Consider the following 26,552-nt stretch of genomic DNA (forward strand, 5'->3'; position numbering starts at 1 on the left):
CTAGGCCACCTCGGTGGGTAGGCTGCTACCCTCCCTACTACATCGGACATGATCCCCAGAGGTGTGGATCTCCAGTGGCAATGTGGGACATGATTCCTGGGATAAGCCAGGACCCAACATCTTGGGACTGAGAAAGCACTTCTTGACCAGGGTAAGAGAGAAATGAGACAAAAGTTTCAGTGGCTGAGAATTTCAAACAGAGTCGAGAGGTCATCTTGGAAGTATTTCTTATGCATTATATAGATGTCCTTTTTTAGGTTGTGGTGCATTGGAGTAGCTGGAGACAAGTATCTGAAACTGTTGAGCTGTGTTCTGATAGCCTTGATTCTTGAAGGTGATTGTATGATGATATAGCTTTTACAATGTGACTGTGTGATTGTGAAAACTTGTGTCTAATGCTCTTTTTATCCATGGTGAAGACAGATGAGTGGAAAAATATGGATAGGGAATGAATAAATAATAGGAGTGATAAGGGCTGAAAAGAACTGGGTGGATTGAAATACTGGTGGTCACTGAGAAGGAGGGGTGAGGACTGTGGGATGTATGAGTTTTTTCTTTTTTCTTTTTGTTTCTTTTTCTACATTGATGCAAATGTTCTGCAAATGATCACGGTTTGCACGGAATGCACAGCTGTGTAACGGTACTGTGGGCCACTGATTGTGCATCTTATATGGACTGTATGTGTGTGATGATTTTTGTCAACAAAAATATTAAAAAAAAAAAAAAAAGGATAGATGCTACATAGTATACAAAGGGAGCATAAGGATTAAGGGGAAACCAGAGGACAAACCTATGACAAATGGGATCAGGATATTATTTGGCAGGGGTGGGAGAAAGGGAAATATCACAAAAGGGACTCGACTCCTAATATCTACTTAACGTTAAGCATATAAGATCCTAACATGTCTATTTGTTTCCAGGTTCTTCCCCTGACATCCATTCTTGACACTGCTGCCAAGTTAATATGCCTACACCATGACTGTAGCCGTATATGAAGCAAAGCCTTTTATCTACGTCACCACAGCACTCCTGAAAGAATGCATGGATGACTGACACAACAGATCTCTCAGAAAGATATGAACATGATAGGGAGAATAGAGCCACGTGCACAGAAGTTACATATCTACAGGTTCTAATTTTACCTTAATCACTGCTAATAGTGAATTTAGAATTTAGACATGTTATAAACATTTCTGTACCTCATTTTTGCATATCTGTAATCCAGGAATGACAATATTTATGTTAGGTATTATGTAAGGCATGAGTCCATCGAAGTCTTTGGCAGTGTATATGGGTGAAACAGTAATATTTACAATAATTATGATTATTCCTGTCTTCTATTTCAGTTTCTTTGTTCTGAGACTCAAGATTTAGCAACTCGTGGACCTAACATTGCAGGATGTGAACTCAGAACACTGACCCTTATACATATTATCCTGAACTTTGTCCTTCTTGCTACCCATGGATATTATTGTGAACGCTTTCCCCCTGGTGATGAACACACATTTGTTCTTAAATGCCTTTCAGATAAAATCTTTGGCCCTGAACCCAGAAATAACGCTGTATGTACAATGATCCCTTTTCCTATGCAAGCAGGCTGATGGTCCACTCTTACCTGGCAAATATCCCCTACTCTTGTCAGGCAATGCCTGCAACTGCCTTCTCTGTACAATCACTTGCCCCAGGTCCTAAATCTATTTTCATAGATTTTCTAACTTCCAGTTTCTTCTTCTATCTTAATGATTTTCAATAGGAAGCACATACCTCCCTAGGGCATGAGAATCCCAAGGAGAAGATTCTCAAACTACAAATGCCAACTGGAAGGTTCTGAAATGAACATGTGTGATGAGGAGCACTAATGCAGAACAGTTCTGAGTGGAGTGTGGTGAACATATAAATAGGGTACTTACATTTATTGAAACTCTAAAAATCTTCAATGTATCACCTAACATAACCACTTAAGTATGTTGCCTTCAAATTATTTGGCACTTATTAATCAACTAACTCATCGTTTGAATTTTTAAAGCTATCAACTTGTTTATAATTAAGCTCTACAGCCTTGTCGATTTCCTTAAAATTTGCCGTGTCTTTCTGTACTGGTGTGAAACTGTTATGTACCCCAGAAAAGAGTCATATTCTTTTACTCCTAATCCAATCTTGTGGGGGCAGACATGCTCTTTTAATGCTGATCCAATATTGTAGCATGGAGCTGTTGATTAGGTTGTTTTAATGGAGATGTGACACTCCCAATTGTGGGTTTAACTTTTGATTAAATGAATATGTGATTCCACTTATTCGAGTTGGGTCTTCATTAGTTTACTGGAGTCTTTAAGCATGCTCACAGAGAAAGAACTCAGAATCAACACACACACAAACATTTAGAGATGTCTGGAGTGCTGACACAGATGGTTGGATAGCTGATACAGAAAGCAGACACCTACACACAGACGTTTAGAGATGCAAAGCTCAGCATGAGTCTTTCCATGAGATGCTAAGCAAGCCAGAACCTGGGAGCAGCCAATACACAAAAGGTAAGTGAGAGCCCACAGACACTTGGAGAGGAAGCCACCGGAATCAGAAGCACAAAGCAAGAGACCAGGAATAAGCAGCCAACATAGCAAGCAAACACACTGCCCTCCCCCTCTCTATGTGGGACATGACTCCCAGGGGTGTAAACCTCCTTGGCAATGTGGGACAGAAATCCCAGAATTAACTGGGACTCAGCATCAAGGGACTGAGAAAGTCTTCTAGGTCAAAAGAGGGAAGAGAGAAATGAGACAAAATAAAGGGCTAGTGGCTGAGAGATTTCAGAGTCGAGAGATTATCCTGGAAGTTATTCTTATGCATTATATAGATATACCCTTTTTAGTTTCTGGTCTATTAGAGTGGCTAGAGGGAACTGCCTGAAAATGCAGAGTTGTGTTCCAGTAGCCATGTTCCTTGAAGATGACTGAATAATGATACAGCTTTCGCAATGTGACTGTGTAACTGTTAAAACCTTGAGTCAGATGCTCCTTTATCTACGGTATGGACAGGTGAGTAAAAAATATGGATAAGAAATAAATAATAGAGGGAACAAAGGTTAAAATAAATTGAGTAGATGGAAATATTAGTGGTTAACGAGAGGGAATGGTAAGTGTATGACATGTATAAGTTTTTCTTTTTTTGCTACAGAGATGCAAATTTTCAAAAAAATGATCATGGTGATGAATACATAACTACATGATGACATTGTGCACTACTGACTGTAACCATGTCAAGAATGTATGTCAAGAATGTTCCTTGGTTGTTTATAATAAAAATATTTTTTAAAAAACAGGGAGCAGGGCCCTCAGATGCCAGTCACATTACTTCCCAACTTGGACACTGTGCTGGTTTGAAAGGATTTATGTACCCTAGAAAAGCCATATTTTAATCCAAATCCCATTTTGTAAAGACATTGGGATTTACAAATCTACTAATCCCTATTCAGTACTGTATGCTGGAAACTTCAATTAGATCATCTCCCTGGAGATGCGACTCAAGCAAGTGTGGGTATTAAACCTGGTTAGGTGGAGAGTGTCTTCATCCATATTAGGTGGGTCTTGATTACTTTACTGGAATCCTTTAAAAGAGGAAGCATTTTTGGAAAAGTCTTGAGATTCTGAGAGAGACAGAGTATACCAGCCAGTGATCTTTGGAGAGGCAGAAGAATGCCCTGGGGGAGCTTCATGAAACAAGAGGCCTGGAGAGGAAGCTAGTAGATGCCGTGTTCTCCATGTGCCTTTCCACTTGAGAGAGAAACCCTGAACTTTATTGGCCTTCTTGAATAAAGGCATCTTTCCCTGGATGCCTTAGATTGGACATTTCTATAGATTTGCTTTATTGGGACAATTTCACAATCTTAGAACCATAAACCAGCAGCTTATTAAATTCCCCTTTATAAAAGCCATTCCATTTCTGGTATATTGCATTCGGGCAGCTAGTGAACTAGAACAGATGACATCTGGCCCTTTCTTCAGAGTCAAGATATCTTTCTCTGGGAAGTCTTAGTTTGGATATTTTTAAGGCCTTAGAACTTATGCCAGTTTGAAAGTATTATACACCCTAGAAAAACCATAGTTTAATCCTGATCCGATCTTGTAGAAGCAGCCATTTCCTTGAATCCATATTCAGTATTGTAGGTTGGGATTTGATCAGATTATCTTCACAGAGCTGTGGCACGCCCAATTGTGAGTATTAACTTTTGATTACATGGAGATGTGGCTCCACCCATTCTGGCTGGGTCTTGATTAGCTTATTGAAATCCTTTCAAAGAGGAAACATTTTGGAGAGAGTCACAAACAAGGGAAATGACAGAAGCCTGGGAGTTGACAGAAACTTCCACAGCAGAGCCGACAGATATGGACACGAGAGGAACAAAGACAAGAATGTCTGGGGATGCCTGGAGCCCAGCAGACGCTGCCACGAGACGTCAAGCAAGCCAGAACCTGGAGACGCAGTCGCCAGCCATGTGAGTACCCAACTGACAAAGGTGTTCCTAACCCATGGACCGTCCTTGCATTAAGGTAACCTCTTCTTGGTGCCTTAATTAGGGCATTTTCATTGCCTTGGAACTATAAATCTGTAACTTAATAAACCCCCTTTATAAAAACGGATACATTTCTGGTATATCGCATTCCCGCAGCTTTAGCAAACTGAAATACTTAGCATGTGGCATTTCAGTATTTCTTTTGACAATGAACTGAAAAAAATTTACATTGCTAAATCTAGTTTATGATTGTCTATTATTCTGGAATACTTATATTGTCAATAGACATCCATAAAGCTTGCTGAATCAACAAATAGACAAATGGAACTAAACAAATAAAGAAGAAAAAAAGAACAATCTACTTTTCATGGCCCCAAAGCAACTGAGTACTCCATTTTTTAACAGTGTACTGCCCTTGAGGTAGGAATGTGATACAGTCCCCTATAAAGCCAAACTAAAAGTCAAAAACAATTTTATGATCATATTTCAAAGCTGTGTATTAGAGTTTTAAAATAAGTGGAAACTCAGAAAAGGAAAGGAGCTGTACTTAATGCAATGAGTCATATAAGGTTTCACAGAGAAGATGAAACTTAGTGGATCAGTAAGATCCAGACAGGTTTTATACTTAAAGCCTGAGAAGCAGGGAAAACCCTGCATGTGGTCACTGGCAAGTGTCCTATCCATTCTGCATGACATAAATGGGTTATTGGATGTATGAGATTCAGAAAGCAGTATCCAAGGTGACAAAGAAAAGATGAGGATGTCAGAATATCTGGCTTGGAAATAAGCCAGAAAAAAAAAACACTTGTAGAGAATGAAAGTGTGGGAAGAGGATGGATGAAAAACTTCTAGTTTTTAAACTTTAGAAGCTGATTCTCCAAGTGACAGTATACACAGAGAGGTTGGGGAAAGGAGTTGTTAACGAGGCCATATATATTTCAGAAATATTGAGATTAAAATGAAATGGCAATAAATCAAAGAAATATTAAATCCAGATCTAGAGCACAGTGAGAAAAAACAGGCATGGGGATGGTAGTTGGAAAGCAGCGACTTGGAAAGGAAGGACAGTGAAACCAAGTGGAATTTACAAGCGCTTTGACACAGTGTTCTAATTGGCCCCAAAATAAATTCTCAGAAGCGAGGCAGGTAATGAGAATCCTGGTGCAGATTTTACACAGAAAACCAGAACTGAGGCTGTGGGAATGGACCACAATGAAAAGGAAAAGAGATGCAAAGATATAAGAAATGATTCCGTGAAGACTGAGAGAACTGGGTGCTAGAGTTAGTGGTAAAAATCAGGAAAGTACGATGAACAGGGACGAAACCAAGCACGTTAACAGAATGATAATTTTCATGAAGAAGTAAGATCCCTTTGTTTCTAAATACAAGTAGAAGTACGACAAGAATGTACAATAGTATTAAGGAAATAAAAAGCAAATAAATTAACTCCACTACACAGAAAAAAAGGTCCAGGGGTTCTAACCCATGGGTTAGCCAGGTATTACCAGTGACGATTCCTGTCTCATTCTCACCTGGAGATGTCTCTCGGTATACTCCTTTCTCCAGCAGCCATGGCTCTTTTCCTTTCTCCAACTGGAGGATCATGTCCGGTTTGGGAAGCCGATGCCCTGTAAAAGACAAAGAATCAGGCAAGAGTAAGGGAGGTCTGAGCAGTAGGCAAAGCAGCCACCAAATTCAATCTCTGGTCCCAAGGGACTAAGAAGGGAAGATAAGGTGAGGCTGCAAAGGCAGCAAACAAAATATGCATTTAAAAATTCAACAAATTAAAACAATTTTTTTTAAAAGCAGAAGTACACCAGGCCTTCACACTGTTTCTCCTGCAACTTAGCATCATCTCTGAACTTTTCCCCTACTCCTCACCTTGAAAATTTCTCTTGACTCAATCCTCATCCTTCTCCTCCCCTGCCACAGGATATTATCCATCATTCCCCTGGCCCATACAACAAAGAACACTAAGAACAACCAAAAAAGCTTTCATTTATTGAGTACTCACTGTCTGCAAGCAAGAATTAAATCCTCTCAATAAGTATGAGTGAGATACCATGATTAACCCTATTTTGCAGGTAAAGAAACTGAAGCTCAGAGAGTTAGTAACTTGGCCAAGATTTCTGAGATAGGAAATAGATCCAGGATATGAATGAAGACTCTGTAATTCCAAAGTCTTGCACCAACCATTATGCTATCTGGCTTTGGGACTAAACAGAAAAAACTTTTTAATCAGTTGATTGGATTTGTGAGTTGAAGTATAACACACATGCCAAAAAGTAAGAAAATTATGTGTGCATGGCTCAATGAATTATCCAAAGGGAACATACCAGTAACCAGAATCCACAAGAAATTTACATTACCAACCCCAGGAACCCACCTCATGGGCCCATCCCAAGTCACTACCTTCTCTTCCCCAAGTATAACCAACATTCCGATCTCTGAATTAGTTTTGCTTGTTTGTTTTTTTGTATTCTGTATGACAGGGTCACACTTCAATTATTTTTCCACGTGAGTATACCATTATTACAGCACCTTTTGTTGAATTTTTTTGTTTGTTTGTTTTGGGGGGAAGTGCATGGACTGGGAATTGAATCTGGGTCTCCTGCATGGCAGACGAGAATTCTACCAATGAACTACCCTTGTACCCCCAATTTTGTTTGTTTTTGAATTTTATGTAAATGGACCCTTTTGTGTCTGATGTCTTCATTATGTTTGTAAGAATCATATGTACTCTTTAACAGAGCTGTAGCTCATTTTTAATTCTGTAAGTATTCCACAAAAGATATAACCATTTTATTCTATCCATTCTGCTATTGATGCATTTAGGTTGTTTCCAATTTGTATATGGTGAACACAGGTATGTATTTCTGTTGGGTACATATTTAAGAGTGGAACTGTTGGGTCATAGAGAATATCCATTTTTAGGAGATACCTCCAAGGAGTTTTACAAAGAGATTGTAACAGTTTACATACAGCAGAGTGTGAGAGTTCCTCACCAACACTTGGTATCGTCAGAGGTTTTTATTTTATTCATTTGGAATATGCATACTAGTATATTGTGGGTTTAATTTGCATTTTTTTTGGGCTATTTGGTTATCTCTTTTGCTAAGGGTCTACTGAAATATTTGTCTATTTTTCTGGTGGATTATCTATCTTTTTTATTATTAATTTATGGGAGTTAATTACATATACTAGATATAAGTCTTTTGTCAGAAAAATACATGAGAACTGTTTATCCCTAAAAAAAAAAAGCAGAAGTACAAAAAACCTATGTGAGAAAGAAAGTGAGTCCCTTACCCTCAAGCCCAAGCTCTGCTATATGTTTCAGGTTCTTCAGAGTCTTTTAATCAATGAAAAAACAAAATTGCCACAACGAGTCTACCTTCCTTTAAAATAGAAGCTAGTCTTACCCAAGGAAACCAGGTTCTTGTAGTTCTCAAGCATCACATCTTTGTACATGACCTGTTGCGCAGTGTTCAGCAGCTTCCACTCTTCCCTGGTGAAGTCCACAACTACATCCTTGAAGGTCACCAGTGTCTAAAACATCAAATACATGTTTATTGAACCAGATGTATATCTTTGCCCTCCCTTTCCTTTTTTTTTCTGACAGGCAGATATTAGGCTGATAGCATGGGGGGTAGGGAAAGAGGATGGACAAAGAATTTATTCTATGAGCAAGTCACATTCATTATTCTGGGGTTTTCAAGTCAAGTCTTAAAAGGAATGGCTAGGGCAGTGCAACGGTGGCTCAGTAGCAGAGTTCTCGCCTGCTATGCCGGAGATTCGGGTTCAACTTCCGGTACCTGCCCATGTTAAAAAAAAAAACAGGAATGGCTATTACATACTTACTGTCCAAAACAAGTTCCACATTTTGCTTGAGGTTGAAAAAATGTCAGAACCACTTTGATTTAAATCAAGTTTGTTAAAAATAGCTAAAGCACTGAGAGTCAGATGCCAAAAATCAATTTATTTTTATAGTATTTGTGGAGATTTGGAACTGTCGTGTACCCCAGAAAACCCATGTCCTTTAAATCCTCGTTCAGTATTGCTGGGTGGGATCTTTCTGATGATTTCCATGGAGATATGACCCACCCAATTGTGGGTGAGATCTTCTGATTAGACAGTTGCCATGAAGATGTGTCTCTACCCATTCAAGGTGAGGTTGCTTACTGGAACCCTTTAACAAGGAGCCATTTTTGGAAAAAGCTTGAGAGCCCACAGAGCCAGAGACCTTTAGAGATGAGGAAAGAAAATGCCCTTGGGAGAAGCCATTTGGAAAAGCCAGTAGAGAAAGCTAGCAGACATCACCATGTACCTTCCCAGCTGAGAAAAAAAAACCCAAACTTCACTGGCCCTTTCTTTGGAGAAACTTGCAACTTAATAAATTCCCCTTTTAATTAGCTATTCCGTTTTTAAAATTCCCCTTTTAAAAGATGTTTTGTTTCTGGTATATTGCATTCCAGCAGTTTAACTAAAATAAAGAACCTAATTTGAGGCAGATAAAACAGTTAAGTTCAGTTACAACTTCAGGGATTAAGACTTAAGAGACTTACCACTCTAGCCATACTTTATCACCTAAAATAATTACCAAAAACTTTTTCATTACAGTAGTAGTCATGATGCTAGTTGATTTTTCTTATATCTCAACTGCATTTTTATACTCCCTACTTTATTTTGCCAACAAGCTTTTCCTATATACATCCAAATGAATTAGAAAGTACAGTTATCTCAAAGTACACAGTAATTACCTATAAATGAAACACTGATAAAAGAACACAACATTTTAAGGACTTCAACATAGTAGAATTCTCTTTTTTCAGCTTTTTAAACTACTTTCTCCCATATAAGCCATTATATATTTGACATTTGGGTTATACGTGCATATAAAGCAGACAGATTTATCAAAGTGAGCATAAGATAAAACAGCATACAGTGTCCTTTCTGGATATAATTAAATTTTCAGAGGCAAAGTGGTCCAAATATGAACAAAAAGTTGATTTTCTCATGAAATAATAAACTAGTTAAAGAAAAATTAAGACTAATCCTAAAGATTTATACCATAAACCATTCTCTTTCCTATACTTTGAACATACAAATATACACTCTGGGTATGTGTGAATCAAAATACTTGAAGTCAAGACTGTGAACTCCTGTGACTACGGGAGTATGTAATTCAGTAAAAGGTCCTGGGGTAAAAAGAGAGGTAGTATAGATGAATAGAGGACAGTTGCCCATCAAGTTATACATACAAGCTTAATAAAGGGGTAGATTATTTAAAAGTCTCAGTGGGCTCAGATATTGACTTGGGGCCTGACAGTGATGTCTTAATTATTTATTAAGATCATAATAAAGCACATTAGAAGGCTAGCCATCACTGGAGAGTACCTTAAGGTTAAACACTGAAAAGAAATGACTGTTACAAAACACACAAAACATTATATTTTGTGGTTCCAGTGTTTGTTTGTTCAGTTACAAGTTTTCTGAAAACTCCTTCTGCAATGGGTGACCAACAAATGTTACCCAGACAAACAAGCAGCACCGACTTGAACGGCTGTACTGCCATCTTCTCAGGCACAAAGAGACAAAGAGTAACCCGTGGAGCTTGACACCAGCGTGGCACAGTCCCAACTCATTAGTTGACTTTTTTGAAACGTTCCATTTTTACTCCCTTCTCATTTCTTTTTGTGTAGTTTTAGATGATTTCTTAGTGGTTACTGTGAGGATAATTAGCATCCTAAATTTTTAAGAATTTAGTTTGAATTGATATCAGACAAAACAACAGACAAAACCTCTGCCTTCACATAGTTGTCCCTCCCTTATGCTTAAGTTGTTTTTGTTGTTAAAAATTATATCTTTATACAATGTGTGCCCCAAAGCAGATTTTTCATTTTTTAAATATATTTGTATTTTAAATCAAGAACATACAAGACGTAGAGTTACAAAGCAAAAATAGAGTAATATGGGCTTTTATAGTTACCTATGTACATGTTGTTATCAGAGATATTTATTCCTTTGTTCAGCTTTGAGTTACTTTTTAGTGTCCTTTCATTTCAACCTGAAGAATTTCCTTTAGTATTTCCTGAAGGGCAGGCCTACTGGAAATGAACTCACTCAACTTTTGATTAGGAATATCTCAATTTTCCTTCATTGTTTTTAAGTGATAGTTTTGCTATATATAATTCCTGGTTTACAGCTTTCCTGGTTTACAGCTTTTTTTCTTTCAGCACTTTAAGTATATTCATCCCACTGCTTTCTGACCTGTATGGCTTTTTTTTTCTTTATGAGAAACAAGCTGTTGATCTTATTGAGGATCCCTTGTAAGTGTCCTGTTGTTTCTTTTTGCTGCTTTCAAGATGCTGTCTTTAGCTTGTGATAGTTCGATTATAATGGGAATCAGTATGGATCTTTGCATTTATTCTAGTTGAAGTTCGTTAAGCTTTCCCTGTCTCCTTCTAAGAGTCCCATAATGTGTATGTTGGTCAGCTTTTGGTGTCCCACAAGTCCCTTAGGCTCTGCTCACTTTTCTTCACTCCTTTTTCTTTCTACTTCTCAGACGGGTAATTTCAATTGCCCTGTCTTTAAGTTCATTGATTTTTCTGTTTGCTCAAAACTGCTGTTGAACCTTTTAAGTGAGTTTTATATTGCAGTTTTCAGCTACAGAATATCTATTTTGTTCCTATTTTATAATTCCTATAGCTCTGTTGATATTCTCATTTTGTTTATACCTGAGTTCCCTGGTTTCCTTTAGTTCTTTGTCTGTGGTTTTCTTTAGTGTTTTAACCTTATTTAAGAGTTGACTTAAAGTCTTTGTCTAATGTGTCTATTGTCTGGGCTTCCTCAAAGACAGTTCCTGTCGATTTTTTTCTGTGCATGGATCATAGTCCACTGTTTATTTGCATGCTTTGTGATTTTTGTGGTTGTTGTTGAAAACTGGGAATTTTAATATCATAACGTGTTGACTCTGGAAATCAGATTCTCCCACTTTCCGAGGGTTTGCACTATTAGATTACTGGAGGTTGCAGTCATTCACTTGTCTAGTGACTATTCTCTGCAAATACTGAATTGCTTGTCATGTGTAGTAAATGAAATCTCTATTCCTTTAGTTTGTGTTCAGCTAATATTTTGTCAGAGAATTCCTTGCACATCAGGAATTTCAAAAACCAACCAAACAAAACACACCTCTTTCAGTCTTTACAGACTGACTCTGTGCTAGGGCACTCCTTCAACAATTAGCCATACCATTTACATCTCTGCCTCAGCCTTCACTTCCTACTTGCACTGAGTTTAGAGACCTTCCAAAGATTAGAGACTTCCTAGGTGCTTCTTCAGCATGCATCCTACCCTGGACTTGCATCCAGCTTTCTAAATTCCCCCATATTCTGAATGCCTTAATTTCCCAAAGGGAGTAACTTTAAGGTTTTAGGCTATTATATGTCTCAATTGTAATCTTTTGTCCCAGATAGCAATAGGTTTTTCATTTGCTTTAGGATTGTTTTCGACCAGTTTTCTATCTGAATGAGTTCCAAGTTAAGCAAAAGAGCAACAATATTACCTCATCTAGAGAGAGGAAAACAAAGATGTCTTGAGCAAACAATAAAACAAGAAACAAAACAGCAAAAAATATTTTGATATATTTGAAATGAAAGTTACTAGATAAAATAGAAAAACTATTCTAGAAAGAACAGCACAATGATAACAAAATTAAAAATAAGAGAAAATGAGAGAACAATTACAAAAAGTCTAGACTTCAAGAATTAGGAAGTGAGTACAGAGAAAACAGAGAAAGAAATTATGTTTGAATAATTCAAGAAAATTACCAAAAGCTGATGGGAATGAGGCAATTAAGAGGTGTGCTGGTTTGAAAGGATTGTGTGCCCTAGAAAGGCCACATGCTAATCCTAATCCAATCTTGGGAACAACCATTTCTTTCAATCCCTATTCAGTACTATAGGCTGGAAACTTGATTAAATTATCTCCACAGAGATGTGACTCACCCAACTCTTCATTAGAGGGAGATGTGACTCCACCCATTCCAGGTAGGTCTTGATTAGTTTACTGGAATCCTTTAAAAGAGGAAGGATTTTGGAGAAAATTTCAGGAACGACAAGAGCTATGAGGAAAGTCCACACAGCCAGAGACCTCTGGAGATGAAGGAGGAAAACACCCCTGGGGGTGCTTCATGAAACAAGAAGTCTGGAGAGAAAGCTAGCAGACATCGCCATGTTTGCCATGTGCCTTTCCAGTTGAGAGAGAAACCCTGAACTTCATTGGCCTTTCTTGAGTGTCAGTAACCTCTTATTGGTGCCTTAATTTGGACATTTTTATAGACTTGCTTTAATTTGGACATTCTCACAGCCTTAGAACTGTAAACTTGCAACTTAATAAATTCCCCTTTTAAAAAGCCATTCTGTTTCTGGTATACTACATTCCAGCAGCTAGCAAACTAGAACAGGAAATATCAAAAGTTCCTGGTACAACAGATAAAACTGGACCTACAAGAAAGCAAATCACCGTAAAGTTCACTGGGGCAACAAAAAGACTCCATTAGGTACCAGGGACGAATAAGAAACCGGTTACATGTAAGTATCAGAATTAAAAATGGCTTCAGGCCTCGCAACAACAGTACAAACAAAAGACAGCACTGTCTTTTAAAACCATAAACAGAAATAATTTTCCAGTCTTGAGTTACAGTCCCTGCCAAACTATAAACTGAGTACCAGGGTAGAATTAAGATATTTTCAGACAGGGAGAGTCCCCAGAGTTTTCTTGCCATGCACCAGGATGCTACTGCACGCCACACTCTATCAAAACAGAAGAACAAATCAAAAAGGAGACAGGCATAAGGGTTCCAAACATCTCATGACTAAAGATTAGCACAGAAGCCTAGTGCAAGGGTAACACCCTGTTTCTCAGTCTAAGGACGGGAGCACTGAAATCTGGTTTATTATTATTCTTTAAAATGTACAAACATGCTTCCTAAATTCTTCAGCATAATTCATCATTTCCAAAATTAATTTTAATTCTATATCAGCATGTTTCTTACAAAATGGTTTGATACTGTGTGATCATACTGGGACTGACCAGGAAGTGATAGCCTCATCTGGATTTGCAACCCAAGGCTGTAGTTTCAAGTAAACAGTAGTGATTTTAAACAAACAAAGAAAACGCACCAAGTATTGTATCTGACTCCAGAGCCTTCCTTTCTTCACCAAGACATGTCACTGCTTCTCCAACACTTGAGCCTCTTCTTCAGGCTCAGTCCTCTGTGTTTCACTTCAATGCTCACCACCAGACTTGCTCAGGGGACCTGGTCATCTTCCCAAATGGTTCCTCCTCTGATATACTAAACACAGACCTAATCATTTTTAATCAAAACTTGTCCACTGCTGCTCACTTGCTCCATCTGCTTTTGTCCTTTACCTGCACTGGAGCCTGTGGCCCATGAAGTCCTCCGGAGGCATCAGTCCATTCTGTGATCTCTTCTTCTCTATCTCATCAAGAATCTGTGGTCCAAAAAGTATTTGCAAGCCCCCTTCGGGGAATGGTGACAGTGGGGAGAAATTCAACCTCCCCAAGCTGAATTCTTGATATTCTCACAAACAGTGTGGACAACCAAAGCTATAGGCTGAGCCCCCAGGTTTGGGGTTTGTTCACATGAAACTTAACCCCACAAAGGATAGGTCAAGTCTACTTAAAATTTAGGCCTAAGAGTCACCCCCAAGAGAGCCTCTTTTGTTGCTCAGATGTGGCCCCTCTCTCCAGCCAATACGATGAGCAGTCTCACCACCCTCCCCCTCTCTGCGTGGGGCATGACTCCCAAGGGTGTGGACCTTCCTGGCAACGTGGGACAGAGATCCTGGAATGAGTTGAGACTCAGCATCAAGGGACTGAGAAAAACCCTAGAATGAGCTGAGAATTAACATCAAGAGATTGAGAGAAACTTCTCGACCAAAAGGGGGAAGAGTAAAATGAGACAAAGTGTCAATGGCTGAGAGATTCCAAACCGAGTTGAGAGGTTATCCTGGAGGTTATTCTTACACATTAAGCAGATATCACCTTGTTGTTCAAGATGTAGTGGAGAGGCTGGAGGGAATTGCCTGAAAATGTAGTGCTGTGTTCCAGTAGCCATGTTTCTTGATGATGATTGAACAATGATATAGCTTTCACAATGAGACTCTGTGAATGTGAAAACGTTATGTCTGATGCTCCTTTTAGCTACTATATCAACAGAAGAGTAGAACATATGGAATAAAAATAAATAATAGGGAGAACAAATGTTAAAATAAATTCAGTTTGAAATAGTGGTAAATGAAAGCGAGGGGTAAGGGGTATGGTATGTATAGTCTTTTTTTTCTCTATTATTTTACTTCTTTTTCTGCTGTCTTTTTGTTTCTTTTTCTAAATCGATGCAACTGTTCTAAGAAATGATGAATATGCAACTATGTGATGATATTAAGAATTACTGATTGTATATGTAGAATGGGATGATATCTAAATGTTTTGTTTGTTAATTTTTTTTAATTAATAAAAGTTAAAAAAAAGAATCTATGGTCCATCATTTCACATATACTCTCTAGCAAACAGCTTACACCCCTTGCCTGTTAGTCTCTTCTCCTTCCACTGTTGGCTAATTCTGTCTGGACCACACCTCCACTATATGCAGAAACAGAGAATTTTTAGAAAATACTCACAGAGATCATAGATTCCATAATAAATTCCTGGTTGTCAACCTTAATACAGCTCATGAACTCAACAGTACTCCTTTCCATCCTTCTCAAAGCAAGTCATTTTGCCATTCTCCACGGCAACTTCAAATCTTTGTGTCTCTCATAAACAATCCACCATCCCATCTACTGTAGCACTTTAATGAGAAAAATCAGCTATTAAATATCTCTTCTTTATATCACTGCTGTAATAGAAGAACTTCTATCAAAAGGCTGATCTCTCCACGTGAACATGGGTTATTCCCGTGACACCTCAGGATACTTGCACTTTCTCTCAAGCATCTTCAAATCCTCCACCCCTACTGGCTCTTTACCATCACCATTCAAACATGCTCAATGACCTCAGGTTTTAACAATTTCAACATTCCTAGCTCTGCCATGCTCTACAGCTATTACCTCCTCTCATCTCAACCAAACTTCTTGGGGAAAAAAAATGTCTCCACATGTTCAATTTCCCAGCCCTTCCTCAATACAATGTAATCATGTTTCTGTCCTGCAGAATTTCCGCAAATTACTCTGACCAAGGCTAAGAGTGATTTCTCTTCCAACTCATTTTTCATTCAATGTGGTCTGGTTTCTCAGCAGAACATTATGTTCTAGTACATATTCTCGTTCTTACAAACTGTCTTCCTTAGACACAGCACACACTTGGCTTACCTTCCTACTTCAGACTCTCTGGCTTAGTCTCCTTTGCAAGCTCTTCAGCTCTGTCAATCTCATAAATTGTCGACTGGTATTTGTGTAAGCTCTTTCCTCAGCCCTGTTATTAGTCTGTACTCTCTTTCTGCAGAATCTCATCAACCCCATGAAAACACAGCATCCATGTTGTGGTCAGAGTGAGGTTTTAAAGTCCACAGTCCTTAACACATCCAGAAAGTCTGTAGTACCCACCGTTCTCCCCCTTTCTTCCATGTTTAGGTCTCACTGAACTGCTTTTCATTCTTCAAATAGGCCATGCTCTTTTAATCACCCAGGCCCTTACAAACCCAGTTTTCTCATAATTACTTGGACAATCACAAGTCATCCGTAAGATCTTAAACATCTTTTGAGGAACTTTACTCCTGAACCCCTAAACTAGTTTAAATCTCCCGTGTTAAATGCACACTAAGCACCTGCTCAGGGTGAGGCTGAGCCCGCCACAGACCAACCAGGGAATAACAGGTCTTACATGCTCAGTCCCAGTCTCAGGGCTATTTTTCCAGATCACCTGGACAGACCAGTAGGAGACCCCAGAGGAAGCAGTTAAACGAGGAGAATGGAGCTGAGACACAGCCTCCAGTGATCCTGGAGGTTCTCACTTCCTCTGAGGGCACTGTGCCTTGGGTGAACAGTTACTCCTTAATAGTGAGAGAATGTGTTCCCTTGCACTCCTCCTCACAGGCACTCCCCGGAGAGGAATTAATACAGCCGAAACCCTCACACCAAGGGACATCAGGGACTAGAGAAATCCCTTAAAGGCACCAACATGCCTAGTTCGTCAGTTTTGAGGCATCCCTGAAGAAAATGTGCTGCCATGAGGGAGGGTTCTCCTCCAACCCTTCATGGTAACAATTCTCCTGGAACCCTGATACAATGACCAAAAGGAAGAAGGGACTCTCAGGCATGAGCAAAACTGTCAAGAAATGAAAGGAAGAGCTGGTCTAGGAAATCCAATCTTTGAAAAGAGAGGGAGTGGCTGGGAGAGGACCCTGGCTATAACAGAGAGACTAAGCTGCCCCAGACACAGCAAGAGGTTGTGGTGTCCTCTTCACTTAACTCCTAGTTGCATCCTTTCAGTCCATTTTGCTTAGAAACCTGATAGGAGATTCATATACTCCACCTCCTGCTAAACTGCTCATCATCTTCAGGAGAGAATGCTTGTGGTGAGTTTAATTCCTGGTGTGGATGAAACACAGCAGCACCTTTATCAGAGCCCTGGCTGTTATCTCTTCACTTGATTCTCGTCCGTGTTACTATTAAATCTATGTTGTATTTCTCTTTTTTATTTAAGGAAATTTAACTACAAGTACAGATAAAGCAAAACTTTCCCTAGTTCAAGGGAAAGTTTGAGATATAAATTCCTGAGCCAAGGAAATTTCAGGACTTAGGCAAAAAAGGGATTCCCAGTTGGAAAACCAAAAAGAAAAAAGGCAGCTCCCACTTACCTGAGACTGGGCAGTCAGTGACTTCGCTTCCATACCCTCCTCTTTCATGATGACACTTTCCTGAATAAGGGGAGGATCTAGAAAATGCAGCCCTGGAGAAAAGAACAAAACATGAGGAAAGCTTGCTCTGACTGTGGTTGCTACCACAGGCGTACGTCTCTCACATACCAGCTGGGCGCAACACAAACACACACCACACAAAACAGAACATCAGGAAGAGCTTATAAACAAATCTATGATTCTGGAACTTCCCCAGGATCAGGAAGAAAAAGGCTACATAAATTGCCGTTTGGTCTTTCATATTAAATTTCATTTGGAAACAAATGGTTCTACCACTAAAAATCCCCACCCCCTTTTTGGGGGAGGGAGTGGGAAACCCTGGCCTCATCTCATCCCCATTTTACAGATAAAACAAATGCTGAGTAGAATGAGGCTATCCCTAAATCATACTTGGTTTTACCTATTAAACTGGATTAGGATTAGAGACCTAGCTCAGTCATGGCTGTACTAAGCCTTGGATGAAGAGTCACTGGAAGAAAAGCCCAGTGAGGCCTGATGTTGTAGGTGTGCAGAGATGCTGAGGTGCTGCCCCCACACACAGGGTCACAGGTATACGGGGACCCACAAGGGAGGCTCTCTCTGGGCTCAGAATCAAGAAACCCTGGGCTTCCTGGAAAGGGCTAGTTTTTACTACAGTAGCTCTTACAGATCTTACATCTGGGCACATGGAGAAGTTTAGGGTCAAATACACAGGTACAGCAACTGTATAGAAATATAAAGTATATTGTATCTGTCTCTGTTCAAAATATTTTTTATGCCTTATTTTTGTCCCCAGGAAAAAAATGTCCAAAGTCATTAGCATGGATTCATATCCTGAAAAACGCAGCTCTCCCTTTTCTCATCTCACATCCTACTAACCACACTCTCATGAAAACTACTCATTTCCTCTTCAAACACTGGAAGAAGTCCTCTACCAAAGTTACCATATATTTACACTTCTCTGAATACATGAAATTGCCCCCCTCCCCAAAACCTGATGATTCCAAGAATGATGGTCAGACACTTAGTGTATAAGAACTTTCAGGACCTACTTCTACACCAATGGCAGAGATTTCAGACTCATTCAGGGTTCTGCATGTGCTGGCCAACTCCAAGTCAGAGGAATTACCCATATGTCTCACACAGGCCTCCGAGCCTGCTTCCCTAAAGGGGCTCATGATTTTCTAGGGAGATCAGCTCTCTGAACTTTCTTCTACCATGCAAACCAGGGCTTTGAAGGGTTCATAAAATAGGCTAATCCTTGTTTGATAGCATGTTTATTTCTTCAGACGTAATATTCCTTGGCAAATTAGATACTTTCTTCCCACCAGGTTTTCAGTACCATTTTGGGCTTAAGTTAAGACATTTATGTTCTTTTTGATAGTAAGAAAAAAAAGAGAACTGGCATTTGATAAAGGAGACAATTAAAAGATTTGTAAGAGAAGATGCTTTTGTAACACTACCTAGAAAATACAAGAAATGAACTCCTACTGGTTATGGAGGGGGAAGTTAAGTCCTTTATAAATGGCAGGCAATTTGAGTAGTCTAAAATGACACAAAATGGGAAAAGATTTATTTACGGTCCCTCTTTAGTTCTATGAAACACCAACTCTAAAGAGAGACAGCAAAAAATGTCTGAGATGTTCCAATGGAGTTCCTGTAAAGATTTCAGTGTGACTGAACCTTTATATACTTTTATTAAATTCCCTAAATATATACAGAAAATGAAAAATAGAGGTGATAAGTACAACTATAATGAAACTAGGACATGTCCAAAACATCAAACCAGACAATGAGCTGATATTTGATACAATAAAAGTGTTCCAAATCAATGGATAACACAACTGTGTGATACTCTGCATTCTCTCGCTCACACATACATACACAGACACACACACAATCTCTGCCAATACTGAACACCAAATACATCTGATAGCAGTCCTGAAGGGACCCCCATCAAATTCCTTATTTAGAAAAGTATTGGGAGTGCAGTGGCCCACAGATCATGACCATCATCTTATCTAGAGTGAATTTCAAAACTGTACAATAACTGGGCCTAAAAAGGAAGCCATATGTCCAAGCCTCTTTACATTTTCCCAGAGACCAGGCCAGCTGGCACAAAGCCATGGTATGGTGGCTTAGAGGTATTGTCCTAAAAAAACATGTTCTTAAACTTAATCCACTCCTGTGAACCCTTGTAAATAGAACCTTTTGATGAGGTTTTTCAGTTAAGGTGTGGTCCTTAATTTCAGTTAAGGTGTGGTCCACCTGAATCAGGAGGGGTCTTAATTCTATCACTGAAGGTATTACAGGGAAACACACAAGAGGCAGCCAGAAGCTGTAAATCCAGAGAACTGAGAAGTCAGGAGAGGCCGCCAGGTACCAGGGCCAGGGCCAGAAGATGCTCTGTTAGGGATCTCCCTGAGCTTCCAATGTGAGTCCCTAGAAAACAGGGCTCCAGGGGAGGGTTAAACTGACCATGACCCAGTCAGCCATTTTAGTGGAAGCCAGGATTGGAAATGCAGTTATGCAGGAAGGATCCATGGAAGTTTTATTGTCTGATGATTTGAATCCATATGAACTACAAGCAAAACTGACAAGTTTTCTTGCAAATTTTGTCTGAGCAGAACTACTACCAGCCTGGACTGAAAGGGACTGAGAAGGGACAAACTGAAGGTAGAATGACTTAAAGGATAGAAAACGGAAATTGAGGTCTGGAGCAAAGATATCTCCTTGGGTCAAGAGAGTGGACGGTCCATGCTTGGAGGAGGCCAGCACTTGAAGGGGGTGGGACTTGCACCATACTGTTCAGGAAGGGTGCTGCCATCATCTTGATGAGGCTTTGTACTTAGCACTGTTACTGAAATGAGTAAGGCTTTGGGGATGTTGATATTTTACATGTGGAAAGAGCCCATCTTCTGGGGGTCCAGAGGGTAGATTGTGGTGGCTGGGAGCTATGTATATCCCAGAAAAATATGTTCTTAAACTTAATCCCTTTCTATGAGTGTGAACCCTTGTAAAAAGAACCTTTTGATGAGGTTACTTCAGTTTTAAGCTGTGGCCCACCTGAACCAGGTGGAGTCTTGAGCCTATTACTGAAGGCCTCATAGGAAAGGCCAGAGAGAGAGAAACACACAGGGAGCAGCCAGAAGCTAACGGAACTGAGAAGCCAGGAGAGGCTTCTATGTGCACTGCTATGTGACAGAAGAGCCAAGGACTGAGGATCAGCAGCAGCCAGCCCAGAACACCAGTCTTCTGGGAGAAAGTATCGTCTTGATGACATCTGATTTTGGACTTCTAGCCTCAAAACCATAAGCCGACAAATTCCTGTTGTTTAAGCCAACCTAATGCATGCTATTTGCTTCAGCAACCAGAGAACTAAAACACATGGTTATGGCAAACTCACAAGACGTCTCATCCCCTACTCCTGGGAGAAATTAGAATGAGAGAAACCTGAAGCCAACACTTCTGCACCCATTAGCATCTGAACATGGTGACACTTTTCTGATATCAAAGAAAACTCACTTGATCCCCAACCCCCCTGAAATACCATCCTCTCTTCTCCCCACCATAGTCAAACTTCTTGAAGCAGCTGTCTTTACTCTGTCTCCACACCTTATTTCCCTCTCACTCCTCTAACTCATCCCCCCAGTTGTCTCCTGCTACTATATACCCCAAAACTGCTGCCATCAAGGTCACAAAAACCATGAACAAAACTCTCACGTAGAATTGTCTGCTTTCATCTTAGTTAACAGTCTTAGTAATTCATACAATTAAGCACTTCCTTCTTTGGGCTCTGAAGCACTCCACTCTCCTGATTTAATTTCTACCCTTCTGGCTGTTCTTTCTCTATCTGATTTGCAGGCCCCTATTTCTCAGTCTGTCCCCAGGTTCAGATTTCATGGGGGTAGGTCTGAAGCAAGTTCTTTCTGCATGGCTACACCAGTTTCAGGATGATGATGCCAAGTCTTTATTCCCAGGCCACAATTCTATTCTAGACCCACACATCAGTTTACCTAACGGACAGATCAACCTTACAAGTCTGTAGATCTTTTGAATTCTACATACCCTAAATTAATCTCTCTCTCTCCACAAAGCTCACCTGATAGTAAACAGAACTAGCTTTCCACAGTGGCCTGAGCCAGAAAATAGTATTCTTCAACCCCCACGTCCAAGTATGATGTGTCTTCCTCCTAAACTGTTCTCAAATCCATTCTCTCTTCCACGGCTGTAGTACAGGGCACCATCTACTGCCTCCTGGGTTAATGTGCTACTGCTTCCTTTTGATACTCTTTCAATACCCCAGGCCCCCCAAAGCCTGGATGACCCCAATGCAAATCCTAAAACATGATTAGGAATAACTTGCTGTATGAGACCCCTACTTTTATTGCTTTCTCATTTTTCTTCATTCACACCCTCCCTTACTGTCCCACAGTCGACACTAAATTATTTTCAATTTCTTGAGCCCACCCTGCTCTAGCATTCTCTCTGGTCTTCATATGTACTGTGCCTTCTGCCTGGGACTGGCTCTTCCTTGCTTCTCTTCCTCATCCTTTTAAAGTTATAAGCTGTGCTGTCCAGGCCAGTCAAATTTGCTCACATACCTTTTGGTAATTGATTCACTAAAATTCCACAGATAGCCTCACTTGAATTTGTCAGGCATACCTTGTTTTAGTGCTTTTCACTTCACTGTGCTTCACAGATACTACATTCTTTACAAATTGCAGGTTTGTGGTTAGCCTGCATCAAGCAAGTACACTGGTGTCATCTTTCCAACAGTGTGTGCTCACTTTGGGTCTCTGTGTCACATTTTAACTAAGATATGTATACTGTTTTTTTAGACATAATGTTATTGCACACTCAAGAAACTATAGTATAGTTTAAACATAACTTTTATATACCCTGGGAAACTAAAACATTTGTGACTCACTTTACTGCAATATTGCTTTATTGCAGTGATCTGGAACTGAACTTGCAAAAATCTCTGAGGTATGCCTCTATTTCGAACTTCTGTTCCTTGGAAGACACTGGAAATGGAGAGAGAAATAGTTCTCATTGCCTGCTATGTAAATAGGACTCACGTAAAAGTAAAGGGATTATTTAAAAACTGGGATGCCTGTAAATGTATAGAATACCAGCAGAGTCCCTAGAAATTGTAATTCAGTAGGTTAAAAATATAATAACTTATATATATATATATATTTCCCCTCCTCCACAGGCACACACCGGGAATCGAACCTGGGTCTCCGGCATGGCAGGTGAGAACTCTGCCTGCTAAGCCACCGTGGCCCGCACAATAATTCATATTTTTAATAAACAATTCAGATGTTTACATTCACAGAAGAATGGGAAAGCTTGGTGTTCTAGTTTGCTAGCTGCCAGAATGCAACACACCAGAGATGGATTGGCTTTTAATAAAAGGGGATTTATTTTGTTGGTTCTTCAGAGGAAAGGCAGCTAACTTTCCACTGAGGTTCTTTCTTACGTGGAAGGCACAGGATGGTCTCTGCTGGTCTTCTCTCCAGGCCCCTGGGTTCCAACTACTTTCCCCGGGGTGACTTTTTTCTGCATCTCCAAAGGCCTGGACTGAGCTGCTAGTGCTGAGATGAGGAATGCCGAGTTGCTTAGGCTGTGCTACATTGCGTTCTCTCATTTAAGCACCAGCCAATTAAGTCAAATGTCACTCACTGCAGCAGACACGCCTCCTAGCCGACTGCAGATGTAATCGGCAACAGATGAATTCACGTACCATTGGCTTATGTCCACAGCAACAAGACTAGGTATGCTCACCTGGCCAAGTTGACAACTGAATCCAACACACTTGGCTTACAGTACTTCTGGTAAGGTACCTGTGTATTAGGATGTTTTTAACTGCCAAGCATCAGAAAACCCAACCCAGAGAGATTAAGCAACAAGGAGATATATATGTTCACATATCTTATTGGTCTAGGAGTGGGCTTTGGAACTTAGACTTGTGGCCTCTCTGTGTTTCTCTAGGCATTGTTTGGACATGTTTCCTCCTCAGATTCAGGAGGACAGCTATGGCCCTTCCAGGACTTATCATTCATATACAACCTTTTCAGAGACAGGGAGAACACTAGTGGCTTAGCAGCCCAAGCAAGAATCCCATGAGTAACTCTGAACAGAGACTAGGGAGAGGGAAATGGGTGTTCCAACTGACTTAAGCTGGCGAGGATCCACCCTTAGAGGTGGATGCGGGACTAGATTTCCCTGTGGCCTATGGGCTTTATAGGGGAGAGGAGGACACTGCATGTTAAGTGGGGAAATTCTGGGTAGGAGAAAACAATGATTCTGGGTTGGCAACCAACATCATATTCAGGCCCCAAAAGAATGCAGACTTCATGCATACACTGTTGTCTCCATGCAGGAGATAAGAAAATGTCAAAAAAGACCCTTCCCTGAGGGCCTGGAGACACACATTCAATCATCCACAAAAAAAAAAAAAATTTTTTTTTCAAGACAAAGCTATGTCTTGAAAGCAGAGATTCACATATAGTCAGAGCTGGAAGGAAACAGGAATCATTCCAGAAACACTCCAGTACTGATGTGGGTGGATGACAGGTACAGAGAACAGAAGACTTTCACTCAAGATTAGCTGCATTTAACATCTCTCGGTTCTAGAACTCAGGTCTCCTGATTCTTACACTGGGCCCTTTTCCAACACATTCTGCGTTTCACATTTACATTTGCTTCTATAGGAAATGTGAAGGCAATTCTTCCGATCAATCTACCCCTCTACAGCGCTCTCCCTTTCCCAGTCCCCAAGGAGGGTTCCAGTTTAGAGTTTTACTGCTCTACCTCTACCTGTCCAGAGTGCCTATTTCTCTCCATCCCTACTGCTTTCACCCTGGCCCAGGCCACCATTGTCATCACCACTTATCTGGAATATTATCAGTAGCTATTCCCCTTGTGTGCCGGTTTGAATTTGTGGACCCAGAAAAGCCATGTCCTTTAATCGTCACTCAATGTTGCTGGGTGGGGAGCTTTTTGATTATTCCCACGGAGACGTGACCCACTCAATGTGGGTGGTGACTTTCGATTAGATGGCTCCCATGTAGTTCTGTGTCTCCACCCATTCAAGGTGGGGCTGCTTATTGGAGCCCTGTAAGAAGCAACCATTTTGAAAAAATGCTTCAGAGCCACAAGAACCATGAGAGCCCACACAGCCAGGGACCTTCTAGAGATGAAGAAGGAAAGTGCCCCCGGGGGAGCTTCATGAACTAAGAAGCCTGGAGAGAAAGCTAGGAGATGTCACCATGTTCACCACGTGCCTTTCCAACTGAGAGAGAAAACCTAAATGTCACTTGGCCTTCTTGAACCAAGGTATCTTTTCCTGGATGCCACAAATTGGACATTTCTATAGACTTCTTTTAATTTGGACATTTTCAAGGCCTTAGAACATGCAAACTCGCAACTTAATAAATTCCCCTCTATAAAAACTGCTCCGTTTCTGGCATATAGCATTCCAACAGCCACCAACTAGAACACCTTGCTTCTTTCTTAACAGCCCCTTCTGCCAGTTCAGTTTCTGGACTGTAGCCAGAATGTTCTATAAGGTATCCTCCAACCTTATGATGCCATTTACTATTTGAGAACCTCTCAGCAGCTGTGCTGTGTCCTCAAAGCACTAAGGTAGTTTTTTGTATAAGGTGCAAGGTACACATCCGAGGGTTTTTTTGAGGCACAATTTGTTGAAAAGGCCATCCTTTCACCACTGCCTTGTCTTTGTGAAGAATCAGTTGCGTTATATATGTGTAAGTTTAGTTCTGGACTTTTTATTCTATTCTGTTGATCTATTTGTTTTATCTTTACTATCATAATAGGTTGTTTTAATTATTGTAGCTTTATAACACTACTTGAAATCAGGTAGTGTTAACCCTCCAACTTATTCTTTTATTCAGAGTTTTCTGGCCATTCTAGGTCCTTTACATTTCCACACAAATTTGAAAATCAGGTTGTTTTTTCTTTTTTCAATTTCCAGCACCTTTTATCTTTCCTAGAATCTAGATACAATAAAAGCATTTACTCAATTATTGATATAAACATAACTACACAAAAGCATACTATATGCAACACATGGACTTTATTATAGAAGTTGGCCTAAGGAAGCTTATAAACATTACAAGTTACCCTCTGCTTTTCCATACTAACCAAGGTTGCACCAACAAACCACTGTATTTTAGTAAGTACTTAAAACAGAAAAAAAACTAATTTCTGTCCTAACAAAACTTTACCCTGAATTATCACATTTCAGAGATGGGACACCAGAAATGGTTTGAGTTTTTTTGCCTAAGCAATTCAATCAACGGTGACCTTTCAAAAGAAGACACCAGTTTCTCATTAAACTTTCATTTTTTGTTTTTTTTAATGGGTCTCAAAATTCTGTGACAGATTTTCGGTCGTTGTTTCCTTTTAAAATGTACTGATTTTAAAAACTGATAACTTAAAACTGCCACACGAAAACAAATGGCCCACAAAACATTCCTTTCCTTCTGAAGGTTTTACGATGCATTTTTACCATTAACCAGTCTTTTACTATTAAACTTAAACGGCCAATTGAGACAAACAGTACTAAGACTGTTCTTCCATCACTGAGTAAGACTGGGGTGGCAGGTGTTATGGGTAATATTCATTTAGCTCTCTGAGCTTTCTGGGCAGACTTGGTGACCTTGCCAGCTCCAGCACCCATCGTGTCCACTGCCTTAATGACACCCAAAACAACTGTCTCATGTCACGAATAGAAAAATGATCCAGAGGGAGGGAGATAGGCAGAGAAATTCTCAACACACATGAGCTTGCCAGGAATCATATCAACAATGCACGTAACCGTGGAACGTAGAGTTCAAAATCTGTAGGGCAGGCTGTGAAGCTGATGATTCCAAGCGAGGGTCTGGACGAACTCCAAAGGAGAGGCTCGCTGGCCTGTCTCTTCTGAATCCTCCTTAAAAAGCTTCCAGTGATTAGATTAAGCATCACTCATTAAAGAAGACACTCCCCTTGGCTGGTTACAAATGGAATCAGCTGTGGATGTAGCTGACATGCTCATGATTTAATTCTATGAGATGTCCCCATAGCAACAGACAGGCCACACTTGCCCAACTGAAC

General features: G+C 40.1%; 1 protein-coding gene across 3 annotated transcripts in view; it reads right to left on the bottom strand.

The window, feature by feature from the left end:
* Positions 1-26,552, bottom strand: part of ZNF10 (zinc finger protein 10) — a 47,439-nt gene that overhangs the window by 17,584 nt on the left and 3,303 nt on the right. For 2 of the 3 annotated variants that reach the window (XM_077159486.1, XM_077159487.1), the window contains exons 2-4: positions 17,388-17,479; positions 7,930-8,056; positions 6,043-6,138 (exon numbers count right to left, since the gene is read on the bottom strand). In XM_077159486.1, coding sequence (XP_077015601.1) covers positions 6,043-6,138; positions 7,930-8,056; positions 17,388-17,435 — 271 coding nt within the window. In that variant the 5' untranslated portion in view covers positions 17,436-17,479. Of the gene's footprint in view, positions 1-6,042; positions 6,139-7,929; positions 8,057-17,387; positions 17,480-22,356; positions 23,823-26,552 lie in introns of those variants that run through there. The other variant, XM_077159485.1, reaches the window with a different exon arrangement.

The sequence above is a fragment of the Tamandua tetradactyla genome, chromosome 5 (assembly GCF_023851605.1).
Source record: "Tamandua tetradactyla isolate mTamTet1 chromosome 5, mTamTet1.pri, whole genome shotgun sequence".
Classification (NCBI taxonomy): Eukaryota; Metazoa; Chordata; class Mammalia; order Pilosa; family Myrmecophagidae; genus Tamandua; species Tamandua tetradactyla.